Source organism: Sceloporus occidentalis, unplaced genomic scaffold, assembly GCF_023333645.1.
Source record: "Sceloporus occidentalis isolate IW3139 unplaced genomic scaffold, rSceOcc1.0.p SCAF_8, whole genome shotgun sequence".
Taxonomy (NCBI): Eukaryota; Metazoa; Chordata; class Lepidosauria; order Squamata; family Phrynosomatidae; genus Sceloporus; species Sceloporus occidentalis.
The window spans coordinates 17,840,051-17,861,544 of NW_028316988.1; the positions used below are offsets into that span (position 1 = coordinate 17,840,051).

The 21,494-nt window shown below is 44.0% G+C and overlaps 1 protein-coding gene across 1 annotated transcript; it reads left to right on the plus strand.

Moving 5' to 3' along the window:
• The first annotated feature begins 209 nt into the window (after positions 1 to 209).
• Positions 210 to 21,335, plus strand: LOC149308076 (discoidin domain-containing receptor 2-like). The gene is made up of 17 exons (XM_089535040.1): positions 210 to 320; positions 5,037 to 5,188; positions 5,824 to 5,926; positions 6,278 to 6,506; positions 6,713 to 6,860; positions 7,073 to 7,178; positions 8,311 to 8,497; positions 9,393 to 9,639; positions 9,954 to 10,055; positions 12,327 to 12,487; positions 13,641 to 13,836; positions 14,079 to 14,323; positions 14,493 to 14,614; positions 15,248 to 15,445; positions 16,183 to 16,417; positions 16,631 to 16,780; positions 17,487 to 21,335. Exons 2-17 carry the CDS (start codon positions 5,122 to 5,124, stop codon positions 17,625 to 17,627), a joined length of 2,637 nt encoding a protein of 878 aa, XP_089391166.1. The 5' UTR covers positions 210 to 320; positions 5,037 to 5,121; the 3' UTR covers positions 17,628 to 21,335.
• Positions 21,336 to 21,494: the final 159 nt, after the last annotated feature.

Consider the following 21,494-nt stretch of genomic DNA (forward strand, 5'->3'; position numbering starts at 1 on the left):
CTCTCGCACACATATGCACACACATCTGCTCTGTTTCATGGCCTCCTTCAAGGGGTTGCTATAGGAACTGTAGTGACAAAGGCAAGGCAGTCTCCAGGGCCTGGATGTGGAAGGACGGAGCAGGAATAGGAGGAGTTTTGCAACAGCAACAAGTTTGAGCGGATCTTCTGCTGCTGGAAAAGTTGCTTGTGAGGGGAAGGGATGTGAGGAAGTGGAGCACAGCTGGATCCATGGCGGTAGGAAGCCTGGGATCGCAATGGCGGCAGAAGTTGTGCTGGTGATGGCGATGGGAATGGGAATGGAAATGCAGGGCCAGGCAGGTAGGTAGGGGCCTTTCCTCCCTCCTTTGCTTCTTTCCTTCCTTCTTTCCAGATGTTTCTCAACTTCTTGGAACTTTTGTTCTTTTTTGCCGCTCTCTTCTGTGCCGTCCTTTTCTTTTGTTTTGCTCAAGATCCACAGTTGGCAACTTTCCTTCTTGCTCAGGCCTGACCTGCCTTGACCACTCAGCGCTTTGCTGATAGGCATCCATCCCCCAAAAAGGGGACTGACTCGGGTGCCCTGGTGGCATGGAGAGTTTGGATTCCAGAAGTGTCAAGGGATGCTTCTCCCTTCCCTTTTGACCTGGAAGAAGGAAAGGAAATGGATTCTTTCCCAGATCAGTGCGAGAAAGTATGTTATTTTTCTGGAAATAACTTGCAACTTGTGTTGCAAGTCGCTTTGTTGTGTTGCAAGTGGTTTGCAAGTGTTGTGCCTCCCTTGATCAGAGTGGGAGATGACCCATGTTCTCAATTGGGTGACTCTATGCATAAAGGCAATGCAAGCCCAGCTGTCAAAGAGCAGCCCTCTCTTTTAAGGGCTCTGCAGTTCCTAGTTAAATGTAATGATAAAGAACCATAAGAAAGGAGAGGGCCCTTGATGTTGCCTGTCCACACTTAGCAGCACATGGGCCACAGATGGAACGAAAGCACATGGCTCTCTCGGTCACAGTGCTCCCCATTATATGAAAGAAGTTGCATTTCTTAGCATGTGAACCTTTAATGCAAAATTGTATTCTTGCTTTGACTATGTGTTTCCTATTTTTTTTAGGGGGAGGTATTATTATTATTATTATTATCATCATCATTATTATTAATCCCCTTTTGGGGGACTCAAAGCAGCTTATAATTTAAAAGAACAGTACAATTAAAAACATACAAAAGTGACCATTAAGATAGAATTAAACCATTACTTAAAAGCACCGTATAATTCATAACATACAAAATTGATCATTAAAATAGAATTGAACTATTACTTATTGTTTTGGGGTAATGCTTAAGTTGGTATTGTTGTGTGCATTCAAGTCGTTTCTGACTTATGGAATCGCCATGGAATCATCAGGGAAACAGCCCTTTTCTTATTAACGGATTAATCTGTTAATAATAAGAAAAGGGCTTCTCCGCTGATGATTCCATGGCGATAACTCTTCTGGTTCACTTTGGAAGCGCTAGGCATGATCACACTGGTGATGCTTCTGCCCCATTTTGATGACGTTTGGGCGACGGAAGCACGACGTTTGGAGCTCTGTGTGATAAACCCCTATGACTCTGGAGATCGGTGTTTGATTTCTCACTCAGGCATAAAAACCCATTGGGGGACATACTCTCAGCCCCAAAAGATGGCGATGGCAACCTCCCTCTGAAGAAACTTGCCAAGAAAACTCTGTGATAGGTTCGCCTTAGGGTTGCCACATGTCAAAAATGACTTGGAGGCACACGGCAACAAAACACTTAAGTAGCACACTTATTTAAGCATGGGATTTTCCAGTGAATGAGTTTTTGCTGTTCATTGCCTGGTTATTGCCTGGTTGTTCACAGGATAATGGCTCTTGTGTTCATCCCATTTTAATCTAAATTGCGCAATTTTGATGAGTTAATCACCCAATTCCCCCCCTCCCAGTGTGATAAATTCCTTAGTCAAGGAATCCTCAGAGTTGGTTTTGCCAGTTCCTTCTTCTGAAATATAGCCTACAGCACCACTTTGGTGGTGTCCTATTAAAGTACCAACTAGGGCTGATCCTGCTTAGCCTCCAAAATCAGACTTCAAAGATATAGCCGTGTTAGTCTGTGGAATCAGTATGTAGAAAGATATTGTAGTACTTTTGAGACTAACTAAAGAAAGAAGTTGGCAGCATGAGCTATTGTAGGCTGAGTCCGAAGCCAAACTGGTCTTGCCACTTCATTTCTATACACAAATGCTAGTTCCCAATATCTTTGTTCATTAACTACCATAGTTAAAACTGGACTTGTTATTTCATTTCCATACACAAAGGATTTTGAATTTGAATTGACATTCACATATACCGATGGATATGTCTATCCCTAGTTTCCACTCCACCAAATGCATCTGAGGAAGTCAACTTAAGTGTACTGTACAAAAACTCATGCTGCCAACTTCTTTCTTTCAGTTAGTCTCAAAGGTGCTACAAGATCTCTCTTGTATAAAACCAGACTGTTAGCTTAATTTACTTCAAGATATGGTATGCTATAAACTTGGAAGCTAAGCAGGGTTAAGCCTGGGTTAGTACTTGGACTGTCAAGGAACACCAGGTGCTGGAGGAAGACAAGGGCAAGCTACCTCTGAGTATTCCTTGCCTAAGAAAACCCTATGAAATTCATGGGGTCACTATAAGTCAGCAGGTGTCTTGAGGACATGTACACACTCACATGTTAAAGCCAGTTGCCCTCCTTGTCATTTTGCTGTGTAGAGTTCTGGATTGTTGTTGTTGTGTGCCTTAAAGTCGTTTCTGACTTAAGGCGACCCTAAGGAGAACCTATCAGTGGGTTTTCTTGGCAAGATTCTACAGCGGGGGTTCGCCATTGCCATCCTCTGAGGCTGAGAGAGCGTGACTTGCCCAAGGTCACCCAGCGAGTTTAAGTAGTCAAAGTAGGATTTGAACCCATATAGCAGTGATGGTGAACCTTTTACAGACCGAGTGCCGAAACTGCAACCCAGACCCCACTTATTTATTGCAAAGTTCCACATCCCTCTGGCTTTCTAGTAAGAAACTCTGGCAAACTCTATGCCAGGGTGACAGCATGTGTGCCCACAGAGTGCCACCTCTGGCATGCGTGCCATAGGTTCGCCATCACTGCATTATAGAGTCAGCTTAGAGTTGCCATAAGTCAGAAATGACTTGTAGGCACACAACGACAACAATAAGATAGTCTAGTGTGAGCCACTCTGACATAGTGGTTTGAATGCTGGATTACAACTCTGGAGAACAGGTTTCAAATCTCTGCTTGGTGACCTAAGGCAAGTCACACTATCTCAGCCTCAGAGGAAGGCAGTGGCAAATCTCCTCTGAATAAATTCTGCCAAGAAAACCCCATGGTAGGTTTGCCTTAGGATTGCCATAAGGCAGAAACGACTTGAAGGCACACAATACCCACAAACATATTCCATTGCACCTGGAGGCAACATTTTAAGGGATGCAGGTCAGGCTACATGGCACTGAACGGCTTGAAGGTACGCAACACACACAGCTGCAGCCTCCCCTAGTTTGAGCGTTTTTCTTCATTAGTAATATTTCCTATCTTGATCACAGTCTGATAGTGCTTGGCCACATGTGTCCCGCTTTTCATCGGAGACTTGTTGGGGGATATGCGAAAGAGTCGTAACCATCTTTGAGGATTCGAATGGGGGCTGGTGTGGATCTAGTCAGCCAACAAAGAGATAGGAGCAGAAGGCGGACAGATGCTGGAAGGCCCCGGCCTGTTTCCTCTTGCCTTTTGAAACAACTCTCTACAGCGGGTTTGACTTGAAGGAGGGGGTGGAAAGCTGTTGAGAATGGCAGGACTTGGAAAAAATGATTTTTAGACTACAAGTCCTAGCATGGCAAGCTCTTGTGTGTCTGACCATGGTTTGACTGTGCAAAAGGGTGAATGTGGAGCATTGTGCATATAGTTGTAGCATGGCATTGGGAGAGCAATGGTGCATGCATATGTCTGAGAAACCAAAGTGGAGGAACACAAGGAGAGATGAAGAAAGGCAAGGGAAAAGTTGTACAGTCCGGCACTGGATGGGTGCTTTCTTTTTTCCAACCAAGGTTCAAGGCAGCTGTTCTGTCTCCCCTCCTTCCCAGTCCGCCCCCTTCTTTCAGCATGGATGGCTTGCAATGTTTCTGTTCCTCCAATGGCTGTAACACGGATTTTTAATGTACACTCTGCCAGCTGTTAGCAATTACAAAATGGATACGCCCCGGGCCCCCGGCCGGGAGAATCTTAACACTTTCATGCTTTTCCATCCAAATACTTGTAAGGGATTGGGATGCTTTTGGTTTCCAAGCACTTCAACCCAGTAAACTCTGGATGTATTATATTATGTGAATTCAGCTTACCAATAGCTGGCAGATGCAACAGTAAAATAGAACCTCCATATCCTTCAGCAGCTTAGCCCTGGAAGCTCAGTACTGCAAAGAGAGATTTCATGCAGGAAATTGTACCGACTAGTTACAAGTTGGAGTCTTCCCTTCTGTATCTTACAAAGGCAGTCATTCCGGCTAAAGTCTCAATATATGAGAGAGATATTTTAAACTCAAGGTCACCCAATGAGTCTCCATGGCCAAGCAGAGACTCGAACTCTGGCCTCCAGAGTCATAATCCAATGCTGAAACCATCATACTGGCTCAGAAACAGCCCAGTCTCGAAGGGAGGGAGTTTCATATCAAGAAGCTGGCAGCATGAAGGCCCTGTCTTACATTCCTATTTTCTATAAACACTTTGTTTCCACTATTGAATAGATATTTTTTTTAAAAGGCCAATTATAATAAGCAGCTCAATGACCAGCTGACCATCCCAAATGTTTCCCCCTAACAATTGGTGTTTTCTACATTTTGTCAAAGCAAAAGGCATGGAAACATAGTTAGGAAATCTATTGCCAAGCCAACGTCACCATCATCTTTGCTACTGAAAATGTCCAAGCGCTTCGGCCCAGTGAATTTTGAATATACTATACTATGTGATATATGTATGTAATATACTCTCTCTTCTTTTCTTCAGAAGTGTGAATGGCACTGACTGATCACCGGGAAACACCGCCCGGCTAACCCACGGGCTGTGGGACACTCCTCCTGCGTCACCAAGGATGCTCTGTTTGCCACTTCTCTTGCTGGCTGGCCTCTCCGGTTGTTCCAGCTCCGAAGTCAACCCTGGTAGGAAGCAACTAATGTTAAACTGCGAGCCATTTTCATCACCGCGTCTCAAAAATTCCCAGGGGTTTCTCTTGGTACTTACCTTTCCCAGCGGTCATCAGCACCCCAATTCTAAATGCCACATTTTCACACAAAATACCTAGCTTTGATATAGGTTGTAACAGTCCCGTTAAGTGATAAAATGATTTGTCTCAAGCTTAAGACTTTCATAAGGCAAATGTATAATCAATAAGACAAGACTCTGGCTGCTGACACACTGCAGAATTAATGCAGTTTGACACCACTTCAGTGGTCATGACTCCATCCTATGGAATCCTGGGATCTGTAGGTTGTTGTGCCACCAGAGCTCTCTGACAGAGAAGGCTAAATAGCTCACAAAATGACAAATCCCAGGATTCCCTAGCAATGAGCCACAGCAGTTAACGCCGTGTCAAACTGCATTAATTCTGCAGTGTGCATGGAGCCCTGGTCTCAAAGTTTACATCAGTGCATCTCTACATACAAATAGCCAAAGAGAACAAAGAACTATCTCTATACCTAGTTGCAAGGGCCTTTCACTGCGTTTCTTTAACCAAATCAGATGAACAGATCTTTTCTTGACACTGATGTGACTGCTGCACCTTCCCCTCCTTTAGCAATATGCCGATACCCTTTGGGAATGCATGAAGGGACAATCCGAGATGAAGATATCACAGCTTCCAGCCAGTGGTATGATTCGACTGGGCCTCAATATGCACGGTGAGCAACACTAACTTTTGGGTCTTAGAGTCAATATGAGGAATGGGATAGGTCATCAAATTTGGTTACATTCCGCTTGTCATTTATCTGCAGCAACAGGTAAGAAAATGCAACATCTTTCACCCTGCCTTTGTCCGTCAGCGTCTAGACTTAAAACTCAACTTGCCAGCTTGTCACCATACCTACACGTTTTACATTTCTATGGCTATATGGTCTGTTTATAAAAGTCCTTCCTGGGCATACTGTTATCAGTCTTATAAGCTTTGTAGAGTTCTTCTTTCATGGATTTTGCATGTCTCAAGAGTATTCCTTCAATCTGTCTCTCTCTTTCACTCTCATGGACATGTTCAGGTTACTGAGGGAGGAGGGTGACGGAGCCTGGTGTCCAGCTGGTCTCCTACAGCCTGAAGATGTGCAGTTTCTCCAGATAGACCTGCACAAACTTTATTTCATCACACTGGTGGGGACACAAGGGCGGCATGCCCGGGCCACTGGGAAGGAGTTTGCCCGCGCCTATCGGATAGACTACAGCCGCAATGGGGAGCGTTGGCTCTCTTGGAAGGATCGACAAAACAGGCAGGTGGGTGAGATGCAGTCTGAACATTTCTGAAGCAAAGATACCGAAACTTTTTACTTTGTATAAAGTAGCTTCTTTGTCGGAAGCTTGGTTAACAGGCTTCACCCTTTGATCTCCATATGGCACTGTTCTCCAAAAAGCATTATTTTCTAAAGTTCTGGTTTTTTGTATCTTGGCTGAAAAATTCTGCAACTTTTGTGCCCTTCCAGGTTATTCAGGGCAACATTGACACTTACGATGTTGTCTTGAAAGATCTTCGCCCACCTATCATTGCCCGCTATATCCGAGTGATCCCAGTGACAGAGCAGCCCATGACTGTCTGCATGCGAGTGGAACTATATGGCTGTATTTGGTCTGGTAAGCAGTTACGCTTCTGAAACCAATGGTAAAACTCAACCAGGAACAAGGATCTTTACTCTGTATACAGGTAGAGACTCCCTTATCCAGAATTAAATAAGGGATTTTAGGACATTTGGAGGTCTGGATTGAAATGGGAAAAAGAACTTACTCCTTTAGATGGGGAAGATGAAGAGATGGGGACCCTAATGCTGATATATCTCCTTTCCCAGATGGTTTGGAATCCTATAGCATGCCAGAAGGGGAGGTGATGGCAGCTCCTGGCAATCCCATTGTTTATCTGAATGATTCAACCTATGATGGTTTCCTCGAACGTAGGTAAGAAGAGATGTCCCATCTCCATTCCATTCCTCTTCTTATTCTAATACAAGGATGTCAGTATGCAAAGGGATCTGGTTGCACCTTTGCAACTAACTGTGCAAAAGACGTTGTAGCATAAGCATTTGGAAACTTGGTCTGTTTCCTCAGATATATGGATCATTGTTCTAGACGTTTATGTCTCCAAATTCTAAAACATGGATTATAATCTGCTCTGCTCTAAAAATATCCGTCCATTGTGCTTTATTTTTATTTATTTATTTTTGATGAGGCATCTAATAAAATAAATGTCTCTTAAGTGTTAAAGACTAAAATTTATAGCCAAGTAAAATGCAACCAAATCACAATAAAACATCTCATGTCACTTCATATATACACACTCACCCTTCATTCCACTCCTCCGACCAGGGAATACGTTGGATGATGAACGAGTGAAATGAATGGATTGCATAAATGGAGGGAGGCCAATGCATGGAATTCGATGCATGCTGAGCAGATGTTAATTAGCTATTGCAGTGATGTGTGGTCTGAACCGACAGGGGAGGAAAAGGCTTCCAGCAAAAAGCTATGAGCAAAAGAAGCTGAATACTATGTTGTGTAAATGTAATGCAAATTTAGAAATATTTGCATAGATTAGTTTGCAAATTTAGTCTCTTTTTGTTATTCATGGGGAGAGGAAATGAGTCATGCAGGGCACTGCTGTCCCACACCCAGCTGCTGGAAATCATGGGGTCAAACTGGACATGACTTTAATTGCATAAATGCAATTAACTTATATCCAGTTTTTTGGTTTATGTAAATAGCAACCAAGGCAAGAAGGTGGGGAAGCTGGGCACTGTAGGAGTGGGATCCAAAGGAGAGTTGAATTGGGGTGACAGAGGCTGCTGCCACGCTGCATAAATAAAGCAGTTTGACACCGCTTTACTATCCATGGAACAATATTATGGAATTCTGGGATTTGTAGTTTGGCAGAACACCAGAGTTCTCTGACAGGGAAGACTAAAACAGCACACCAAACTACAAATCCTAGAATTCCATAGCATTGAGTCGTGGCAGTTAAAGTGGTGTCGAGCTGCTTTATTTCTGCTTTGTAGATACACCTGGAGTGTAACCACAAATGCTCTCTTGTTAGGCTTCTACATGGCGGCTTGGGTCAGTTGACCGATGGGATCCTGGGCCTGGATGATTTCACCAAGAGCCACCAGTACCGAGTGTGGCCAGGCTACGACTATGTGGGCTGGAGGAATAACAGTTTGCGGAATGGCGCTGTTGGGCTGGAATTTCAATTTGACCGGCAGAGGAACTTCACCTTCATGAAGGTAGGGCTTTTTGGTGGCCATTCTGATGCTCAGCAACCATTTTGTATGCATTCTTTCCATCACTGCATATGGATGAATAGCAGTTTTTGGAATGGGGCAATGGAATGGAAGTGTAGGATACTACACTGGGCAATAAAAATGAAATACACAAATATAGGATGGGTGACTCCTGGCTTGACAGCACTACATGTAAAAAGGATCTAGGCGTCTTAGTGGACCACAGTCTGACCAAGAGTCAGCAATGTGATGTGGTAGCTAAGAAAGCCAATGCAATTCTAGTCTGCATCAATAGGAATATAATGTTTAGATCGAGGGAAGTAACAGTACCACTCCATTCTACCTTGGTCAAACCTCACCTGGAATAAGGTGCTCACTTCTGGGCACCACAATTTAAGAAGGATCTGGACAAGCTGGACTGTGTCCAGAGGTGAGTAACCAAAATGGTGAAAACTCTAGAAACTACCATGCCCTATGAGGAATGGTTTAGGGAGCTGGGGTTTTTTAGCCTGGGGAAGGTTAAGAGGAGATACGATAGCCCTGTTAAAATTTTTGAAGGGATGTCATATTGAGGATGGAGCAAGCTTGCGACTCAAGAGACTAAGGCATGAAGCAAGGGATTCTAGCATTGGGAAAAGAGATTCCATCTAAACATTAGGAAGAACTTCCTGACAATGAGAGCTGTTTGACCATGGAAGACATTGCCTTGCACTGTGATGGAGTCTCCTTCTTTGTAGATGTTTAAACAGAGGCTGTATGGCCATCTCTCACAGGGAGTGCTTTAATTCATGCATAGCAGATTGTGGTTGGACTGGATGACCCTTGGGGTCTCTTTCAACCTCTTGGATTCTGTGACCCCTGACATTTCCTTCTTTCAACCGCCCTCTCCAAACTCCAGGTCCACTGCAATAACATGTTTTCCAAAGGCGTAAAAATCTTTGAGAGGGTGGAATGCTTCTTCAAACCTCAGCTGTTTGCAGAATGGGAGCCTGAATCTGTAGGAGCGGATACTGTCCTGGATGACAAGAACCCCAGTGCGCGGTTTGTTACCGTCCCCCTCAACCATCGGGTTGGCAAAGCCATCCTGTGCCAATTCTACTTTGCTGACACCTGGATGTTGATCAGTGAAGTCTCCTTCCAGTCAGGTAAATGTCTCCCACATACTCCTCCTCTGCAGAAAAAATGTACAGAATTAGTATTATGCAGTATATTATTATTTTTATTCTTGATATTGTTGGTTCTTGGTTTCATAGCCTGCTGCGTTTTGCTGACTGGAGGTTTGGAACATCAGTGATTTGGAGGGTGCATCCACACTGTAGAAATAATGCAGTTTGGCACCACTTTAAGGGTTATAGTGCCATCCTATGGAGTGCTGGAATTTATAGTTTTGCAAGGTCTTTAGCCTTTTCAGCCCAGTACTACGCTGACACAGTTTTTTCTGGTCATGTCTTTTCTACAGTGGACATGGATGTCTTTGACCCCATTGTGGTCACTCTGGCCTCAAGCACAACCTCAGCGATCTTCCCATCAGAAGAAATGAATGTTACAAATGGGACCTGGGGTAAGACTGTGTGATGGTACAGCAGTTTTGGACCTGAGGCTAAAGGTCCAGGGCCCCAAAATAGAGAGGGGTCCCCCCATATCAGTGGCAAGTGATGGAGGCAGCAGCAAAGAAACTCAGCTTCAGCATATTGACTGAATTGCATTGCGTTGTATTGCATTGCACTGCATTGTGTTGAAGCCCATTAGGATTGACGTTTCTCATCATGGCAACCTTTGTTTATTTTAGTAAAAACTTTATACAGGCTGAGTCTGTCTTATCTGAAATGCTTGGGACCATAGGTGTTTTTATTCTGGGTTATTTATTTTCGAATACTTGTATTTGCATATATGTATATAATGAAATATCTTGGGGATGGGATCCAAGTCTAAAGAGAACATTCATTTTTGTTTCGTATCTACCTTATCCACATAGCCTGAAGGCAATTTTATAGAACGTTGCAAATAATGTTGTGCACGACACAATGTTTGTGTACACTGAACCATCAGAAAGCAAAAGGGCCACTGTCTCAGCCATCTATGAGGAAAAGATGGCACATACATGGTTGCAGATGATTATTTTGGTATGATAAAATGGTACTTACTCCCAAGTCAGTCCTTAGAAGCAAACTCCCTTTTATTCCTGTATTTGTGATGATGCTACAGTTCCCGTGAGTTTAAAACGCAAAAAAATAATTTAAAAAAATGCACATACTTGGGATATTTTGTATTCTATCAGGGTTGCCAAGTTGTTGTTTCCCCCCCGTTTGTTTAGTGTATCAGGAATGTGTACTATAAGCACTTGTAAATGAAAGGGAGTGGAATGGCAGGGAGAGAAGAGGAAAAAATAGCTGTATATTTCAGAACTAAATTAGGGTGCATCTGCACTGTAGAAATAATGCACTTTGGCACCACTTAACGTGCTGTAGATCCATTCTATGGGATTTAAATCCTGGGATTTACAAGGTCTTTAGCCTTCTCTGCCAAAGCATGTGGACAAAACTACAAACTCCAGGATTATGTATGATGGAGCTGTGGCAGTTAAAGTGGTCTGAAACTGCATTATTTCTACCGTGTAGATGCACCCATAGTTGTGCCATTTTCAGGGTAAGAGAATCAACTCCAGACGCTTTTCAGTGGGTTCAGCAACATCCAGAACTGGTATGTTGGCAAGAAGCTGGAGCATTTAGGAATTAAGTTTTGATAGCGATAAGAAGGGAAATGTTTTCTCTTCCGCTGCTGCTATCTCTGATTCTCTCCTCCCCTGTTCAAGTGGAGTAAAACAAAAGGAAAATGAAGACCCAAGAATGGGCCCCTGCAAGAGGCGGCCAGTAAGGTGGAGCAAGGCTGGGGAAACTCTCAGTGCAATTGCATCAGGTCCACACATTTTTGGGTCTCATGACTGGGAGTGCGGTGGGGTGGAGAGTGGAGATACAGGCTATGACTTTAGGCAGCAAGCATGCAATTTCTGTCTCATGCTATGCCTGGTCCAAATGCATCTAAGGAAGTAGACTTAAGTCTACGAAAGCTCATTCTTCCAACTTCTTTCTTGCAGTTAGTCTCAAAGGTGCTGCAAGATCTCTCTACATATTATGCCTGGTGTTCGTGCTGCTGCTGTTGCTCCTGCCTCAAGTAATAACAGATACTTACCCAGGGTGAATCTGCTCTCTAGAAATAATGCAATTTGACACCAATTTAAGCACAGTATCTCCCATCTGATGGAATCCAGGGACTGGTAGTTTTACAAAGATTCTTGTCTTCTCTGCTAAAGAGTGCTGGCACCTCATCCAGGGTGACCAGGTGTCCTAACCTCAAAGGTGGACAAGTCATCGCAAAATCTGGAACATTCGGGAAGAATGGAAGACATTCCAAAGCAAAAGCTAAACACACTCTTAGAAATGTGAATTCATGATTCTTGGTCATGCTCAAAGCGGAAGACATTTTGAAATTACTCCTGGACAGAAGGTTCAGATGTAGGGCATGTCCTGGGAAAGGAGGACATCTGGTCACCCTGGCTTCACCAAACTACCAGTCCCGGGATTCTGTAGGATGGAGCCATGGTAGTTAAAATGGTGTCAAATTGCATTATTTCTACTCTGTAGATGCAGGGCCTTCCACAGGCTGTTGGATTGCAGCTCTCATCATCCCTCACCTTGACTGTGTGGACTAGGGCTGAAGGGAACTGCAGTCTGGGACACCCAGTGGACTACATGTGCCACATCACTGCCTTAGAAGGACCACTGGTGGAGTCGGTAGACTCCATCACTGACTGACCACCTACCTCTCTTTGCAGAGACCACTACAAGATCTGACACAAGTCCCTGGATTAAAGCCAAATCAGAAGATCCCAGCACCTCCACTCTGGTGGGCTGCCTTGTGGCCATCATCCTAGTGCTCCTCATCATCATTGCCATCATCCTGTGGAGGCAGTATGCCCAGAAACGGCTGGAGACGGTATGGTGCGTCCTGCAGCAGGCTGGCTAGGAAAATTGGGGAATATTTCCTAGTGGTCCAAACTCCATCCTTGGTTCTCCACAAAGGAAAGGGTCCTCTCCTAGTCATGGGCAGCTTAGGTATTTCCCAGGCATGGCAGAGCTTGGAAAGGTTTTGGTTTTGATGAGAGGACTACCGTTCAGCTGTTAGCCATGCTGACAGTGGGACCCAGAGGTGTTGTTCAAATTTTATTTACAGTTGGCCCACCATATCCACGGATTCAACCAACCACAGGTTGAAAATATTCAAAAATATATTAATTCCAAAAAGCAAACTTTGATTTGGCATTTTATATAAGGGACACCATTCTTCTATCCTATTGCATTTAATGGGACTTGAGCATCCACAGATTTTGGTACCCACAGGTCGTTCTAGAACCAAACCCCAGAGGACCCATTGCATGGATGTATGGATGTATTTATTTATATATATGTGGCATTTTCATGCTGCCTTTCTACTCGATGTGGGACCCAAGGAGTGGACTTTGGTCTGATAGGGAAGGGGGATTGCTTTCAAAAACAAAAAGCAGGCCTCAGGCCCTAGAGTTGGACTTAATCTTCTTGGGGTCCTACTTTGGACACTTGAAGTTCTCCAGGTGGTCATTCCCCTCTTTCCCCTTAACGCTGCCATTTGGTTGTTTCCCAGGTTGTTTCCCCCATTCTGAATGATTGAAATACCTCTCCTAAGGATTAGTTACTGGGAGTAAAAGTTTTAAACTCAGATATGTTGGTTTTTAGACTCTACCTTTTACCTTTCTGCCCACTTTCCACTGGAAAGCAACATTTCTTCTATAGAGTGAGACCTAGGAAATGTATGGCCTTCCAGATGCTATTGGACTGCATCCTCCATCATCCTGCACCATTGGTGAGCGCTGATGGTGTTGCAGTCACACCGCCCTTCAAATCCTGAGATTTCATCAGGTGTTGGCTGTACAATTTTGCAGTCATAAGAGCGAAAGCCTTTTTCCTAATTGTTCCTTTTTAAAGGAAAGCTGGGATCCTCTGGTCGTTGAATCCCGATTGTCCCCTTGCTCTTTCCTCTTCCTGGGGTAGGCGATAGTGGTTTTGTCCTCTGTGTCGGGAACTGAACAACCTTTTCATCCCACTTCTTCAAGGCTCCTCGACGAATCCTGGAAGAGGACGCCACCGTCCGGCTCTCCTTCTACAGCTCCAGAATTGTCAGCGGTCAGACGCAGATCCACCAGACCAACCCCACCTATGAGAGGGTCTTTCCATTGGACCTGGAATATCACCAACCCATCACCCTCCTCCAGAAATTGCCAGAGCTCTCCCAAAGTGCTGAAGATTCAGGTACAATCACGTCCACAGTGCATTTTGGCCATATAGACAAGGCTGGTTTTTGTCGTGGATTCTTTCCCAGCCCTGCTGTTTAAGGGCATGTCTACACAGGCCATTTAAACCAATTTCTTCACACCCTCATGTTGCCCTGTTTTTCCAACACAGGACCAAAGCCCTGATTCAACTGCGCACTGTCTTCACGACCCCTATGCCACATTGGTAACCTTTCCTATTTCTTCTTTTTCTTCTTCCAGCTTGTAGTGGGGATTACGCTGAGCCAGACCTCACCAAGTGTACCCCTCACCAAGGATTCCAGAATAACGTTCCACATTACGCCGAGACGGATATTGTCAGCCTGCAGGGTGTGACAGGCAATAACACATATGCTGTACCAGCCATCACAGTCGACTCATTGACCAAGAAGGACATCTCTGTAGCCGAATTCCCAAGACAGCAACTGCGGCTCAAGGAGAAGCTGGGGGAAGGACAATTTGGGGAGGTAACTATACCCATTTCCCAGATATGCCCCACTGACACCCAATTTCTTGAATGAAAATGGGAGGGCGGTGTTTCTACATAAAAAAATATTAAGTGTGTCTATGAAGGAACTCTCCTTTGCTCCATGTTTGTTTGCTGCCTTTGTGGGTGTCTGGTCCTTTCTCCTGTAGGTCCACTTGTGTGAAGCAGATGGCCTCCTGGAATTCTTAGGTCGCGCTTCCCTGGAAGCATCCAGCCGGCCAGTTTTAGTCGCTGTAAAAATGCTGAGAGCCAATGTCACCAAGACAGCCAGGTGAGTCTAAGCCGTTATGTCTGCCATGAAAGAACCTGCTGGAAATTTCCCCTAGAATCCTAAATCGTATGAATCTGATACCTGACTAAGAGCATTCCTCATTTTCCCTGCACACATAGAATTGGAAGACTGATCATTTGCAAGCTGATGCCCTCCAGATGTTTTACATGCGTGCAACACAGGCTTCAAAATTGTCTAGCATGTACAGGTTGAGCATCCTTTCTCTAAAATGCTTCGGACCAGAAGTGTTCTGAATTTTGGATTTTTTGGTGGGGATTTTGGAAAAGCATATTATGATATTTCATAACGAGGCTGGAGAGAGACTGAGGTCGATCTAGAGGCTGCGGTTCCCTGACTATCCACAAGAAGCGCCATTGTATTAGGAATGTTCTTTATTATTAGCCACGTCTTGATAAAAGCGAAGTCTATGGGGATTCATGTGACTTCCCCATTGGTTGCCTATTCCCGAGGGGCGTGGCCTCCCTCTTTGCACATGGAGCATAATCATTTCAAAGGTGAATGGCTGATTATTATTCTAATTCAAGTGATCAACTGATCACTGAAATCACTCTGACTAATGTTCTTTTATCTAGTGACAGGCCACCTCTACTGACCTCTCTTTATCCTCCCAAGGAATGACTTTCTCAAGGAGATCAAGATCATGTCCCGCCTGAAGGATCCAAACATCATCCGACTGCTGGGAGTCTGCGTGCGGGATGATCCTCTGTGCATGATCACTGAGTACATGGAAAATGGGGATCTCCACCAGTTCCTGTTGCAACGGCAGAGCAGAAGCACCTTCACCCTCTCCAACAACATCCCTTGTGTCAGGTAATGGAGCAGAATGGTTGGGCATGGCCAAATGAGCTGTGGAAGCTGCTGGCTTATAGAAAAGCATGCAAGGAAAATAAGAAGAGATGTGAAGGACAGGACAAAAGGACCACTGTGGCCAGTATCCTTTTCCGCATAGTATTTTGTAAGTTCTTTGGCATAGTTTTCCTTTGCTTCATCCTTTACATCCTTCACTAATTGCCCCTAAGTTTTATCCTTGACTTATCCATGGGTCATATCAAAATCCATAACTTTTGTCCCAAAACCTGCACTCGGCTTATATATGAGGTCAACTTATAGTCGAGTATATACAGTAGCTATACTGGTTGTATTGAAAGGGTTTTGCTGTTCTGCTACTTATTCTGGATTTATGTGTTGCGTGAAGAAGTACTTCTTTTTGTCTGTCCTGAATCTCCACCATTTTGCTTCATTAATTATGATTTTAATGCTGGGTTTTAAGTTTGTTTTGTTTCTGTATTGGAAATGTATCTCATTTTGCATAGCAGTGGAGTGATGATATTTGATCCTTTTAGGCTGGTTGGTTTTGGTTGGTTGGTTTTGCTTTTTGTAAGTATCCATGGCATTACTTAATTTTGGTGCAAAGCAGGTACAGAGTTTGGGCACATAGTCAGAACACATCCCTCTGTTGCTCCAGACATAGTCTGCTGAAAATCTTTGGACCAAGGAGGACCCACCTTGATTTTCTTTCTGACTTTCCTCCTACTTATGTTTGCCAGCTGCCTCCACCTCCTGCTCATGGCTACTCAGATAGCCTCTGGCATGAAGTACTTAGCGTCCCTCAACTTCGTACACCGCGACTTGGCTACACGCAACTGTCTGGTTGGGAACAATTATACCATCAAGATTGCCGATTTTGGCATGAGTAGGAACCTGTACAGCGGAGATTACTACAGGATCCAGGGAAGGGCAGTGCTGCCGATTCGCTGGATGGCCTGGGAAAGCATCCTTCTGGTAAGAGAAAAGGACAGACAATACTATTCAACGCTTTGGGGAATGGGGAGGGATTTATATGTTTGATCCAAAGGTGGAAAATATCCGTATTCCAGGGCATTCATGCAAGTGGGCCTCTCCTCCTTCTGCCCATGTGGATACTGGGAGATTCAGTCCAGGAAATAAGCCTTAAATTCCATCCAGGAACTGTAGCCTCATCCTTTCTCACTGCAGGGCAAGTTCACTACAGCGAGTGACGTGTGGGCTTTTGGTGTTACGCTGTGGGAGATGTTCACACTGTGCAAGGAGCAACCCTACAGTTGGCTCTCGGATGAGCAAGTCATCGAGAACACGGGGGAGTTCTTCCGAGACCAAGGACGACAGGTATGGGAAACACATGCGCTGAGGGGCTGCTCCAGACCACCTTTACCATATTTCTCAATGGCTATTGCTGTTTAGGAAGTTTGATTCCCCTTTTCCCATCTGCATTCCTATGGATGATACTCATCCTGCCACTTCCTTTCTCTTATAAGTTATTCAGATGGTGAAAATGATCCAGGATTAATCTGGGTTGAATCTCTGCTGTTGACATGCATCTCGAATGCACCCAATTAAGGTTGCAAGGGGCTGCCAAAAATCCATTTTAACCTGGGATAATTGATACCATTTTTCCCTGAGTTTTTAAAAAAGATTCACACCATCAGCAATGTGAATAACCAATGCAAATAGACCCATTAAATACAATGGTATAGTGAAATGGTGTGCCTGATACTAAATGGCAAAATCAAACTTTGCTTTTTGGAATTTATAATTTTGGGGCGGAATATTTTCATGCCATCGATCATTAAATCCGTGGCTGAATCTGTGGATATGAAGGGCTGACTGTATTATAGTTCAATAGCCTTGAAAGAGCTGTATCCCTTAAATGCAATATGAAAAGGTTTTCCCTTGACACGAATCTCTAGTTGTAACTGACTTTTGTTGTCATCATTCTAATCTAATAATAATAATAATTGTGGTATTTCCATCCTCCATAAATTGATGGTCCAAAAGTCACTCTCTGACCTTGTTCTGCTTTCTCTTCTCCTAGGCTTATTTGTCTCAACCCCCCTTGTGTCCAAATCTCGTGTTCTCCTTGATGATGAAGTGCTGGAGCCGAGATATCAAGGATCGCCCAGCGTTTGAAGCAATTCACCTGTTTCTAGTAGAACAAATGGACGGGAGCATTTGACCCGCAAAGGAGCAGGAGGGATGCTACAGAAAGACCAGAACAACCGTGGAACAGCCTCTTGGTGCCTGTAGCTTTCACAAGTTTCTGTTTGGGGCTTCCTTGTTGCAATGGAAAATTAACCAAGTGGATTTGCACATGGAGCTGGAGTAAGACGTTGTTGCCTCTGGGAATTCCTTGGAAATGTGCCGTGATGATAACCTCTGTGACAAGCCATGGAGTTCATAGCCATCATGACAAACACAGATGATCAGACTTGGCTTTTCCATCTCTGTGCATTAGAACCAATCTTTCTGATCTCTGCTTCAAGGAGGTGTCCAAGGCTGCTGGTTCCCTTCTTCGTCTATGTTCAAAAGACCCACAAGAAATTGCCATCTCATGGATTAATTTTGCCTTCCTTCCTGGAAATACTAAGAGTCTGTGGTCCTTTTCCTTTTTCCTCTCCAACATGACACCCTCTCCTCACCCCTTTTTACAAAACCACAATGTTAGGGAAATATATAGTCTACTCAACAGGTATATCTCAGTTCTAAGGAAGGTTTGATTCTTTCCTGGAAGCCACTCTTTTGGTTCAAACCTGAAGAAAATCTCAAAAGAAACTCAGGAGGGACAGCCATTCGTGATTGGAGCTGCAAGAAACGGTGTCACCAAGCTGTGTCCTTTGGATTTGGGGCAAGCTATTGATGCTCCTATGTGTTTGCAAAAAGGGCGCATGTGTGAATTCTTCCACACTGGATTTTATGTTAATGGCTACAGGAAGATCACTAAAGACCCTCCATTTGTCTACAAAAGGGGTATATGGGTTAGGGTCCTTTGAGGGATAGTTAACACTGTTGCTATTGTCATGATGATATTCATGTCTTTGTGCTTGTGAAATTGTAGCCAAAATGGACTGATGTGCACATTACTCTGTACCCAAATCTATCCCTTTAATACGAAGCCAAATGAGAGGTAGAACTCAGGCTTGAATCCTAGCGTCACTACATTTTTACACAGTCTGCCTCCTCCTCTCCTTGTATAAGGAATACTTCCTCCATCCTTTTAATCTCTTCAATGACTGCTTCTTTTAAATTGTTTTATGTCTTATAAGTTGAAAGCTTTGAAAAACTAGAAGTTTCTCTGGACCAAATAGTGTCATGGAATTAGGTGAGGAGTGGTTCTGAATTCAGACGGAGGCAGTGCGATGTGGTAGTTTCAATGTTTGACTGGGGATGCATCTGCACTGCAGAAATAATCCAGTTTGATACCAATTTACCTGCCATGACTAAGCGCTCAATGTTTTGTAAGACATTTCACCTTCTGTGTCAGAGAGCTCTGGTGCCACAACAAACTACAATTCCCAGAATTTCAGAACAGTGAGCCATGGCTCTTAAAGTGGTGTCAAAACTGGATTATTTCCAGTGCGGATGGAGCCTAAGACTCCGGAGAACAGAGTTTGAAATCCTGTTCAGTTATAGAAACCCATTGGGTGGCCTTGGGCAAGTCACACTCTCTCAGCCTCAGAGGAAGGCAATAGCAAACTCCCCCTGAACAAATCTTTCCAAGGAAAGCATGTTATAGGGTCAAGTCACAAGCAATTTGAAGGCACACAACAACAACAGACTTCAGTACAACTTGGCTTTTATTATTAGCATTAAGAAAACACTCCCAAGTTTCTAGTCCATTAAAAGTCTAAAATGTTTTTTGAAAATCTTCGAAATGGTGGCGAGAAGGATGTCAAGTTTGTAGTCAAGAAATGAACCCTAACTGCTTCTCGTATCTCTTTTCCTCGTACCCTGGACCAGCAAGCACATAATAAGTGATCAATTATACCATATAGACATATTGTGTGAGATCCAGCATCGTACATTGGCCTGAAAGTTGGATTAAGACTTTGGAGACCAGGGATCGAATCCCTGCTTGCATGTTAAATTTCATCTCTATATTAGCCCTCATCTTCTTCCAAAACCTTTGTGGTGTTTTTCTCTTTATCTCCCTCCACTGTCTTAAGTTTTCCTACAACAAATGCTTTTTTTGGGCCACCCTAAAAGCTGTTTGTTTTCCCTCTCCATATCACCTTCTTGGCCATAGATCCTACATTAAGTCCTAACCCCAACCCAAAACCTTTGGCAACCTTGATTTTCAGCATCCTAGAACTTTCCCTTCCCTTTCTCATGTCTGAATGTTACCAGACATTCCAAGACGCAACTTCGGTGCTTTCAGAATAAACGATTCAGTGGGAAAATCCTGTGTTTAGGTGCAGAACAGAATGTGAGGCAAATGGGAGAGAACTTCTTTTACCTGTGTATAAAAATTCACTTTTACATGTATAGCCCATTGTGCTTCCCTCCATCGATTCACAACAGCCCTGTAAGATAGGCCTCTCTTCCGATTTTTTATGGAGTAGTGGTGTAGTAGTTTGAGTGCTGGAGTATGACTCTGGAGAGCAGGGTTCGAATCTTGCTCGGCCAAGGAAACCCAGTGACCCCAGGATTCGAATTCCAGCTCAGCCAAGGAAACCCACCTTGGGCAAGTCACACTCTCTCAGCCTCAGAGGATCACTTTAACTGCCATGGCTCCATTCTACAGAATCCTGCGATCTGTAGTTTGTTGTGGCACCAGAGAAGGCTGAATGTCTTACAAAACTACAACCCCCAGCATCCCCTAACATGGAGCCATAGCAGTTAAAGTTGTGTCAAACTGCCATATTTCTGCAATGAAGACCACACCATTCAAATACTCCTTGTTTGAACTGAATAGTCTGCAGTATGGCCACATACAATTTGAAGGAACTGTGCTGAAAAAGGATGCATGGCTTTTACTATGCAGCTAGCATCCATATTATCAAATGTGTGGCCACTGATCTGCTTTGCATGGATTCGCATGGCTGTGCATTTTTGGGTCAATAGGGCAACAGATGCAGGAAAGTGACAATTGTTGATGCGAATGTGTGAAAAGCCACAACAATTCACATTATAGTCCTATGTGTAGACTAGGGCCTAGTCGACGGACCACTCTAGAAGCCTGTTGCTAGGCAACGCACCTGAGGCCTACCCCTCAGGTGGGCCAGAGCCAGCCTTTCTGGAGTGTCACCCATTATAGCAACCATAATTAGAAAATTAAGCATTCCGTTCATTACACCCCTTGCGCCTTTATTTCTTTGAGAGATGCCCAGATTGGGACACTTTTATTTCCATGTTACTTGAAGTTCGAAACTGTGGATGCATTGCGCCATTGGGTCCCGGAGCACATATTTCGATTCCCTCTAAACAAAGTAGCAGTGGCTGCTTCTTCCACTTCGGGCTGCGTCCGGACTGTAGAAATAATCCGGGTTCATACCACATTAACCGCTATGGCTCCCTTCATGTGACATTTTAGCCTTCCCTGTCGGAGAGCTCTGGTGCCACAGCAAACTACAATCCCCAGGTTTCCATAGCAAGGAGCCATGGCTATTAGAAACGGTGCCAACCTGGGTTATTTCTGCAGTGCGGACGCAGCCTTGCTCCTTCTCTCTCGTTTCCAAACTGGCTCGGTTTTTATGTCACTCTTTCCAGCTGTTGCAGCTGTGTATATATTGTATTTAGAACAGCATCCAGATGTGTACATACTATAATATATGAATTTAACCAGCAGTCCCATCCAGAGTCTTTGCGGACGGGCGTTACGTCTTCTCGGTTTTGTTCAGTTTTGTATTTGTATTTTGTTTTGTTTTTTACACATTGGACAAATGACCAATAAATTCTGTTGGTTTTCCTTTTTTTCCTTGTCTTTCTCGTTCTGCAACTTCAACGAAACCAAATCCTCGCAATGCTCAAAATGGAGCGTTTAAAAGCAAAATACGCTGACTTTCGAGTAAGTCAGACTTTCACATTTTGTAGATATGATTAATAT

Coding starts and splice junctions, on each gene's coding strand:
- LOC149308076 (XM_089535040.1), top strand. CDS start 5,122: ATGCTCTGTTTGCCACTTCTCTTGCTGGCTGGCCTCTCCGGTTGTTCC. Junction 7,179..8,310: donor GATGGTTTCCTCGAACGTAG/GTAAGAAGAGAT, acceptor CTCTCTTGTTAG/GCTTCTACATGGCGGCTTGG. Junction 10,056..12,326: donor TGTTACAAATGGGACCTGGG/GTAAGACTGTGT, acceptor CTCTCTTTGCAG/AGACCACTACAAGATCTGAC.